This window comes from Kryptolebias marmoratus, linkage group LG7 (genome assembly GCF_001649575.2).
Source record: "Kryptolebias marmoratus isolate JLee-2015 linkage group LG7, ASM164957v2, whole genome shotgun sequence".
Classification (NCBI taxonomy): domain Eukaryota; kingdom Metazoa; phylum Chordata; class Actinopteri; order Cyprinodontiformes; family Rivulidae; genus Kryptolebias; species Kryptolebias marmoratus.
In genome coordinates this window covers 22,225,680-22,236,419 of record NC_051436.1, presented here as the reverse complement: position 1 = coordinate 22,236,419, position 10,740 = coordinate 22,225,680, and the positions used below count along the sequence as shown (strand labels likewise).

At 38.0% G+C, this 10,740-nt stretch overlaps 2 protein-coding genes across 2 annotated transcripts in view; one reads left to right on the top strand and one right to left on the bottom strand.

Moving 5' to 3' along the window:
• Window positions 1-2,470, top strand: part of LOC108228433 (ras-related protein Rab-39B) — a 21,849-nt gene extending 19,379 nt beyond the window's left edge. The window contains exon 4 of the mRNA XM_037976562.1: window positions 828-2,470. Within this exon, the coding sequence (XP_037832490.1) occupies window positions 828-1,073 (246 nt within the window). The 3' untranslated portion in view covers window positions 1,074-2,470. The remainder of the gene's footprint in view (window positions 1-827) is intronic.
• A 2,215-nt stretch (window positions 2,471-4,685) lies between these two features.
• On the bottom strand, window positions 4,686-9,938 carry vbp1 (von Hippel-Lindau binding protein 1). Its single transcript, XM_017403983.2, is given in 7 exon segments — window positions 4,686-5,502; window positions 6,691-6,829; window positions 6,947-7,045; window positions 7,516-7,582; window positions 7,754-7,878; window positions 9,805-9,888; window positions 9,891-9,938. Coding segments are annotated over 7 exon segments (624 nt in total). The 5' UTR covers window positions 9,924-9,938; the 3' UTR covers window positions 4,686-5,425.
• Between the last annotated feature and the right edge of the window lie 802 nt (window positions 9,939-10,740).

Sequence of the window (10,740 nt, the reverse complement as noted above, 5' to 3'; positions counted from 1 at the left end):
CTGTGTTGAGCCATGCGTCTGTGGAGAGGTTGTTTGGTCTCTCCAATATAAAGGTCCAGCTTACATCACATCTCAGCTTTAAAAGCTCAACTCCACACTCTCTATTTCTGAATTGAGAAAGCTCCTCGGATGAGAAGCGAAACGTCTTCAACTACAGAATAAAAGTCCAGTTGTTTTTGTTTTTTAACTTTTTTGAATTTACGATGGCCTGGATGACTGAGAATCTACACCAGCAAATTTTGGGGTATTTTTTCAGGCACAAAAAGATGGAAGCAACAACATCGTAACACTTCTGGTGCAGCCTGAGGCACTTCTGGCAAGAATATTGTGAAAATTTCTGCCAGAACATCCATGTTATTTGAAATTATAAGTTGTAAAGATTTATAAAGTAGCATTTGCATATATCAGTATGAATTCCTTGAGATTGGAGCTGTTTTAAGATGGCTGCGATACACTTTGTTCTTGGTCCCGCTCATACTAGCTGTTAACTCATCAGTTCAGTCAGAATTAAACTCTTTTTAAAACGGAGGTCATTCAAAGAGCTATCTACAACAAGTAACATTGTTCAATACTATCTAGATCTGAAGTTTACCTTTAATGTTTTACTTTGAAGCTGATTTACTAGCTGCTTTGTTGACATCTCAGATCCTAAAGTGATACTACATAGATGCTGTTGATGATTTGATGTTTAGTTTATCAGAAACAAATCGACTGTTTCATCTATTTCTGGCTGATCTTCTGTGTTTTATAGGAGTAGTAGATCCATTAAGTGCTGATAACTTACTCTTAACAATTGAAAAATCACCTCAACACGTTTGCTCTTCCAGGTGACTCGGCAAGAAGCAGAAAAGCTGGCAGGGGCATATGGAATGCGCTACATCGAGACATCTGCCCGGGATGCCATCAATGTGGAGCACGCCTTCACCGAGCTGACCAGAGAGATCTTCGCCTCGGTACGGTCTGGCGACATCACGATCCAAGAGGGCTGGGAGGGTGTCAAGAGTGGCTTCGTGCCCAATGTGGTCCATTCATCGGAGGAGGTGACCAAGAGTGATCGCCGCTGTCTCTGCTGATCTGGGAACAGGTTGAATGATGGGAACGATGGTTTTAAGAGGAGTGAAAGATTCAGAGGGGAGTGGCTGACGGACTGAGGAGGAGTCGGCCTCTCTGACTGAAATAGTTGGTAACCCCTCTATTGTTCTTCCTTCAGACTGGATGCAGATTTGGACGTTTGAGGAATTTCAATTGAGATATTGGTATAAGGTGAAGACAAACACTGTAAACTTAGGTGGATCAGTCAGAGGGTTGTATCCATTTCTGTGTATGTTTTATTTCTCAGAAGGGAAGGATTGCGGTTTCTTATTTGGGGGTTCTCAAAGCTGATTTCCTCTGGTTATGTTTTGGGCTGCTTTCCTAGAAAGACTTGCAAAGGCCTTAGACATAAATATGATCAGTTTTGTTTCTACATTAATGTATAACAACTCTCATATTTCATTTTAATTTCCTTTACCTTCTATCTTCCTATTAATCACCTCTCAATATGCAATTTAGTGATCACACTGTAGATCACATTTGGTTTAAACTGGCCTGCTTAGATTAAATTTTCATTGTTAATATTTCTTTTGCTGACATCTCACTCCAGAGCTCAGTAGAGGAGTCCAAAATTTATAACAAAAACTGTTTCCTTCTGGAACCTGTGATTGTTTTTTTGCCATTTCTTTTTTGTCTTGAGCAACTTAAGCCTTCACTGAGCTCAATGACCTCATGGTTGCATCTACTATTGTTCTGTTAAACATCACATTAAAACACTTTCACCTATACTTCATGGACTCTTACAGCAGGAAGACAAGTGTACAGCTTGACTGGGCAAGTTGGACTAATGGTCTGTCTTCTACTGGACATATAAGGTGGACTAATGTGAATGGTGGAGCTTCAACGCACCTTAACAGCCACGTACATCTGAAGTCCCTCATTTGGGACAGTGGCAGAATGAAAATAAGTAAACTTGTTTAGTGTCATGAAGGCAAAAACCAACAGAGAGGGACCAGACAGAGGAACGGTTGATAAATGGACTCCAAATAACCAACAATGCACGTGTAGGACTGAAGGAAAAGTACTCCAACACAACCATGTTGACCACCCAACCTGTTAGTCAAAATAAATAAAGGCACACTACAAGATTGGTTTGGTTCAATGCAAGTGGTTTACTTTGCTTTTATATTTGTGCAATTGTAATGTCATATACAACTTTTATTTATAGTTTAATACACCTCAGTTCTACAAATGGACATAAACACCATGGTGACTTTGATATAACAGTAATGTAAAGCATATGACAGCAAACTTGCAGATGGACGCTGATTTAAATGTAGTTTCAAAGTCACTGATTTCAAATCTTTTGATTGCCTAAATTTGATTACTATATTTCAAGATGTATTCCAACCCCACTGACATGGAAATAAAGTCATAATGCTACATAATCCTGTCTTTTTTTTACTTTGCATTAAAGATCAGTGCTTCCTGATATACGTTACTGAGGATTTCTGCTATAGTTTTATTAAAAGGAACAGTGTGGCAATTATGGAAATTTGTGTATTCACTTTTGGTTGGAAAGTTCAATCAGATAACCACAACCTCTTTCATGTTTGTACACCGAGGACCAAATTATGTCCACATGTGGACCAATGCAGAGCTGCAGACCACTGAACATGGACGGTGGGGGCCCAAACAGTTCAGTTATACAATAAATAAGGTTCCATCAGCTGCACTGACCAGTTTTTAATATGTTAAGATGATCATTGCATTGACTACTGACCAGGTAATTTCCCAGTATTTGAGAAGTTGTTAAAATGTAGAAATTCAAAGAATTAACAAGATTGTCTTTTAATGGGGTTATGTATTATTATTATATTATTACACTACCACAAGGTAGTAGTACCCCAAACCACCACAGTGCTTTTCCTTATGGGGTGCTACTTTTGACAAAACACCTCCAAAAAATATAAAGAGAATTTTTGAAATATTTAAAAATATAAAGAATAATAGGATACTGACTAACAAATTTAGGGTATTTTTGGTTGTAATGCCCATCTAAAGAGAGCTAACAGCTAGTCCAAATGGTGCCAACACCAAGGTGGATTGCTGCTGTCCTAAAATAACCCCAATCTCAAAAAATAGTTAATGAAAATGCTATTTTGTAAGTTTTTAATCATACATTTTGCACATTTGGTGCAAAGATACAAACACTCAAATAAGCTGGCAAAGTAAAGTGAGTCCAAATATGCTGGCATATTAAAAGGGATTCTGGATTAATGGAATGAAAATCACTTTAGATTTGAAACTTTAGCCACATTTCTTCTATGCTAACCTGAACTTTTCCCCTGTGAAACCTAATTACCCTGAAGCATCAACACTCCATTCAGCCATGATTTGTTGTATTCACACAGAAATACAGATTTTCCAAAATGATCTTTTTATTAGACATGAGGTTTCAGAAATGAAGCGAGCTTTGTGGAACCAGGAGATGTGGAGCAGAACTCAGCTGTGTTGATGTGGCACACAAATGTATGAAATGTGTGACAGATATCTCCCTGGTTTCATTTTTAAAACATGACAACTCAGTTTAGCAATTCTCTTTGTGGTTAACCTTCTTTTTTGTTTTTACTAAATACAAGTTACTGTGCCTCATCATCAGTCTTCCCTTGGTCATAAATCTGTTTGTTCTTTAATCCCATGACAAGGTGGTCGCACAGACCACATTCGTGAGATGCAAAGCCAGCTTACCTTTTCGTGTTGACCGTTTTGACTCTGTTTCTACCTCGCTTCACAGCCCAAAGGCACGTCGGGTGGATTGGCTTCAACCCACTCACAGCCTTGGTCCATCCAGAACTTACACCATGGTGGCCAGGAGGTGTCTGAGACCTCATTTACACATGAATGACCTTCTGGAAACGTTATAGATTTGCCCACGTTGATCCACAAATGTTACACAAGCACACAGCAATGCTGTGATTGTGATCAGTGTTGACTGCAAAAAATGTTGAATCTGCTGTAGTTTCCATGCCGTGTTACTAGCTGGTGCTGTGATTTTTGTATTTTAATGACACACGAGCAGACCCTTCAGTCTCAAGCATGAAAATCCAAAATTTGTTTGGACCGACCGACTGCTGTAGTAAAAGCGATGGTTTATAAGCTCTGATAAACTGAAGAGCAGCAGAAACAACACTCTGCTCCCTGCCACTGTTGTTCATTTACTCATACAAGCATAGAAAAACTATTGACTGTAGCCCTATGTAGTTCAAATGTGTGATTTCACACTGTTAAGGGGCACCTCCAAAAACTGTCACTGAGACCTGGATTGAAAAAGGTTCAGTGTCAGAGAAAAAAATTGTTGCTGTCGTAGACACGAACAGCCAAACTGCAACAGAAATGTTTGGGTTTCACTGTATAATCAGGGCGGAAGTCCTGACTTGAGATGTTTTGTGAAAAAGCCTACTGCTCTTTCATCTTTACCCACGGTTTACTGTCTACTTTCCACTTTGAACTGAGCACCTCTCTCCACCTGCAGTAGACAGCAATTTGAACCTCAATTATTCAACACTATTTCCAACGCTCCTGCAGGTTGCATCTGTTTACACTGAAAGAAGCAACTGATTTATTTCAGAATAACAACACAAAGCCTCACATCAAGGTCTCATCTCCTTTTTGATTTCATTTTTAATGAGAAAAGACAAATAAATACAGACAGAAAAGACGGAACCGGGGTTGGGAAGAGATGGTGTGTGAAAAGTCAAAGGACGGAGAATGAGCTGGTTTGAAGTAGGGTTACCTGTGATCATGTGAACCTACTAGTCTGTGTGACAAAGCAAAACTATTTCATCCTGTCTTCATTTGCGGTTGATATTTATTACCCTACTGTCAGCTGTTCGTGTTTAACAACTCTCCTGTGTGTAGGTGTTGCTGGGTGAGAGAAAGTAGAAAAGTCAGGTCCATCAGAAAGGAAGAGATGAAGCAAAAGAAGCCTTTTATAATCTGCTAAAAAAATACATGAAGCATATCATTCAAAAGAATACAAACCGCTTTGTTGACTTTGTTTTTTTGTTAGTTTTTACTTGAAAAAATACTTTAAAAGTAACAAATTAACAGAAAACGGTGGTGGTGGAAGGTTGAGTTAGGGTGGTTAGAGGAGACGTTGAAAATTAAACTGAAATATGACACATGCTTGATTTCTACAACTTCATTTATGGAATTTTAAAAAAAGAGACTCTTTAGGTTCAAATCAAGGTGTCAAAAGTGTCAGAAACCTTTCAGACGTGTCCTCTATGAGCCTAGCTCAGGGGTCAACGTACACATGACTTCAGGGGTTTATAGTTGTAATGGTGAGGGAGGAAGTTAGCAGGAGGGACATTTAGACTGTCCCATTTAATTAAGGCTTGTCTGCTGACTTCAGGAGGTTATCTTTGCTCCTCCTCTTTACATCCCAGTTGTAGACTCGTGCCATGTCTGAAGGGAGCAGAGTTAAGATGGAACAGGAATAAAGAGGTTTAAATTGGCTTTACCTCATTAACTGTATGTTTCTGATTTGGACATTGAAATAGTTGTAATATTTAGCTTTTGATGACTGTTATACAAACAAGAACTATTGCCATTAAGATGTGGAGCAGCAGCTGTCAGATATTTTAGTAACTCTTTTTGAATAATTCGTTGATTAATTTTGTAATCAAATATACATATACTACATACATTTGTCCCGACCTTTTAACATGGGCCTGGATCTTGCATACTTTAGTCCAGGGATGATGTGAGGATGTTTGGCCAAGTCTGTTGCAGACGTTCAAAAGGATAAAGCCTCTGACAGATACTTAGAGCTGAATGAGAGAATCATCAGAAACTTTTGTCTTTGGCCTGAGTACAACATCTCATCTTTTGACAGCTCAAAACTTCTTTTTTTTAACACTGAATCAGTTTAAAAGCAGGCAGGATCCTCATAATTACTGAGATATTTTAAGTCCTCTGTAATGGAAACATGGAGACCTATTGTTTAAGAGGGAAACTTCACTGATAAAATGACTTCAAAGCGATTTTCATTTTTCAACCAATCGTGCAGCATCTGTTAGAGGCTGTAGAGAAGAGTGTAGTGCTTGCTTAAAACTAAAGAAGTTAACTTTGGGAAGTTTGTTACTGTTGCAGAAGAGGCAGTGGGACAATGGAAGAACTAGAAGAATAGCTGACTGGATGTCGTAGAGACTCTGATCTACAAAGGTGGCAAAAATAAAACACCTCATCTCTTTAGCTGGAAAGCAAGTATGTTAGGAGGTAGGATTCTAAAACAATAACCTTTAGAGGTGATATGTTGAACTTAAACTTTTTGTCAGAACTGTCATTTAATTATTTGTTGTTATAAATCAGTTTGTTCTGAGATGTGATTGTAATGACAAAAAAAAAACTGTCTGCTGTGGCTTTAATCTAACAGAATAAGATTTAAATATGTACGCTCTCCACACAAAAATGATGTCATTTACCTGGCATTATTTCTGAAAAGTAAATGCTGCTATTTGTTTACTGTTTCAAAGGACTCCTAACCTGTAACAAGTTCACCATGGCTGCTTTGGAAAACCTAGTTGCATCTCATTCCGGAAAGCAAAACTTGACATCTGTTCAGTCTGGACAGACCACATTGTGGAAGGATACTGACTTCAGTGGTGGTGAACTGGTCTCGCAGGAAATCTAAATCTTCCTCAAGGGTCTCCAGGTTGCGAGACGCCGTGGACAAGTTCTTCTCCAGAAGTGCCTGCGCTTCATCAATGTCGTACTCTAGCATGACGTTAGCCTGGGAGGAAAAACGTCAGGGGGAAAATGACTGCACTTGGTGTCAAAAGCTGTTTAATACAACTCAGAGCTTTAAGTCAAGATGATCAGACAAAATGTTATCCTGAGCTCTACTCACCCCTAACCATAGGCAAACTTTGTCAGTGGGCGGCACAGAGGCCTTGCAGTAAACGTTGTCAGCCAGAAGGAAATGTGTTTCCATTGATTCTGTGGTATCCTGTGTTAACACAATGTGAAGCAAAGCTTTTAAAAATTCTTCTATCGTCTTAATAAGGAAGGTCATGTGGTTGGTTCAGTTTAGTTGTGATCATTTGATTCATTTTGTCTGCAATATTTCACATAAATGGTCAATGTTGTATTACCAGAAATACTTGACGTACGTTTTTTTATTCCCCCTTGACTGGGGGAATGCAGAGTATTCCTGCTCTTTTAATAAATATATATTTTAATTTAAGCTCATTTTCACAAAATAAACATGGCTTTGAAAGAGGCTAATGAAAGCTTGCTCAAAATTAAATTTCAGCCATTCCCATCTTCAGACTTTGTAAAGATGTCTGAGCTGCTGACAAAAACAGTTTCAGAATAATTCAGATTTCCTGCTTTGCTTTTTTTCTTTACTGAACACAAACGTTGTTTTTAAAAGAATATTATGAGTAATACAAGCTGATTTACACACGTGTCACACACCTTCTTCTTCTGCATATGCCGTAGGATTTCTAGTGTCTGTGTGATTTGTGGGATCTGATTTTTCAACCTACGAGCAAAAAGAAATAAATTAAATTTTAGTCAATAAAGGAAATCATCCAGGCATCCATGACCTTATTATTTAAATGCAAATACAATAGTATGTATTAAAAGTAGTTTAAATACAATTATTACTGGACAGACGATGTGTCAGCAGAATCTGTGTTTAACTTTGTATTACCGGAGTTTCTTCTGAGACAGGTTGAGCTCCATGTATTTATATTTCTGGTACTGTTCATCCAGCCTCCTCAGCGCTGCGTCTGCCGTCTCGTTCCCAGGCAGCTTCATAAAGGAGTCCACATCCTCCTGTAAAATAAAGCAGGCCAGAATCTCAGCAGACAATAACTAATGGAGGAATTACTTAGTGTTAAAAAAAGATCAAACAGAAAGTGTCTGGTTTATGTGTGAGATCTGCAGCGCTCTCTAATGGGCAACTTATGCAACAATGACATGGTGTTATAGTTGGTCTTTTAACAGTCTACACATGCTTTGATAACCTAATCTGACACAGGTTAAAATAAGAATGGCGTTATTTTACCACTTTTAAACTGGATGCATATAAACATACAAAATCCGTTTTTAAACAGGTAAATGATGATTAACCAATACTAAATATCTAAATCAGACAATTAGTAGTTTGGAATATCTCAGCACAGCTTATATGCATATGTTCTTTGTCCCAACTTTTGCTTTAACACTCTCCACCTCTCGATTTCCTCCCCCAGATTCACTCGACTTCTGTCGACTCTCGTCCTGACAGCTTTTAGTTGCCATTTCTTTTCAGAAAAAAAGACTTTACTTTTTCACTTTGATTCCATTGTTCTCCCTCCAACTCTGTTTACATCCGAGGATGACTTTACATACTTAATAGCCGTCGAACGTTGAGACTGACCTACATTTACTTGTCAAAGTCCGAATGTAAACAATTGACTTGACTCTGCTGATTTAGTTCATTTATTACAAATTATGCAGGAGACTTTTGGTAGTGAATGATGTGTATTAAGTTTTTTTTTCAATCACAGATACACATTTTCTAAAAATTCAAATAAAGAACACTGAAAATTTGAGTGTTTTGACAGCTGATATAGCCTTAAAGTTTTTTGATTATAAAGCCATTAATGACGTTCAGCTTATTGTTAGAAGTAATGAGGGTCAGCAACGAGGCACGTCATGCAGGAAGCTGGAATATAAAGTGTCTAAATATTAGCCTTCTTCCACCCAAAAAAAACTACCTAAGTAATTAATTGATGGCCAGAAGAGTTGGAAAATATTTTACTGTAAATCCCCTCATCTAATAAAATGGACAACAAAAATGACCAAAGGTTGCACCCAACTTAGTGTAGGGGTACCAAAACAATATTTTATGTTTGTTTTAAGTGATAAATAACCACTTCAGTTACTTTTCAAAATAATCTATATTTGTGAGGTTTTGCTTTAAATTGATCTTCCTTCAGAGACAATGACTCCTATTCCTTAACAAGAAAACTTCACTCTCAGCATGCTGCTTTACTTGATCCTAAAGTCTCTGCTAGTATTTCAGCTCTCTGCTCTGCTCTTGGTTTTCATTGCTCTGCAGTTCGGGTTCTACCTGTGTTTGTCCTGTTATATCATTGTCATAAAATTTATTTATTTATTAGAAATAATTGCAAAACATAAAAATAAAATAAAAAATAAAAGTAATTACTATTAAAAGTTTGTTGGCCATATTTACAAGTTTTACTGAATTTACCAGCAATGTTGATTACGTGACTGTTTTATATTTGATTTGTTAAAAGATGTGATAGTAAACCTGACAGCCAGGAGCATGTACATAATATTAAACTGTATTATTAATATTATTATTAACAGGCTGCACTCATTGCAGTTCCTTAGATGGTATTGGGTGTAAATAATCAGAGGCTTGTTATTTTTTTAAGTAAACAATAATGCAACATTTAGGCCAGCTAATTTGTCACCAGAGCAGCTACCAGTTAGAAAATCTACCTGAAATAACATTTAACGTTTAAAAGAATCAAGCTAGACTGAATATAACAAACAGTCAGTAATGCCCATAGATGGAAGCGAGCACCCGCCCAACATGCACACACAGCAGGACCAGCTCTGTTAGCTTACCCGCTAATTTAGCTACCTAGCTCGGAACCAACATGACGCCCCGACACACCTGATACAACCTCAAGACTTCAATCTCACTGTAAACAAGTGAAACCGTAGGGAATGTCAAGTTTTACGCACCACAAACACTGCTTCGGGAATTCCGAGGTGCTTTTTCTTTGTCGCCAGTGCAGCATTGCTGTTGTCTATGGTCGCCGTCATGTTGAAGAGAGGCTCTTTCCTTCCTGACGCACGCGCATGCGTACAAGACGTCCGAGGAGGAGAGTAGAGACTCGGCTGCCTCTAGCGTTCACAATCTAGTACTACAACTACTGTTGCGAATAAGGTACAGCAACAGTGGCGGCTGGTGGAGTTTTCTCCAGGGGGGGTTATAAATCCAAAATAGACATATACCAAAGGTTTTAGTATATGTCTATTATGTGATACCTTAGTATATGTTTTGGTTCAAAACATATACTAAGGTATCACACCAGTGATTAAAACAACAAAAGCAACATCATTATGTACATATAAATGCACATATGCACAAGTGCTTCCTGAACACACCAATATTTACAAAGACGGAGGTCTCCCAAGGCACAAGCCTGTAGGACACATTTAGCATTTATAAGACCTTTTCAAAACTTTACTGGAGAAAATACGTCAAAGCTTGTTTTATGATGGGAGCACTCACTATGTCACGTATTCTGAACGTACAAGATCAGATGTCTCACTCCAATTAGAATTCAAAACCAAACATTTTAACAGTTTTTAGCATAAATTTTCTTAAACTAATTATTAACTATGAACTTATTTATTACCTTGTGTATGTAACTTAGTCTCAGCTGGTCTCAGATTCCAGCTTTCAAAAACATATAATGGAGCTTTAGGCCTGATCCCCAGTCAGTTTCACTCCAATCAACACCTGCACTCATGTGACCAGAGTGACTCATCAGTGAGTCAGACAAACAAGGACTCTAACGAGCCTCCATTGTTAGGAGAGTGAGAACAATTTGCAAGCAATCCAGCTTACATCACATCTCAGCTTTAAAAGCTCAACTCCACACTCTCTATTTC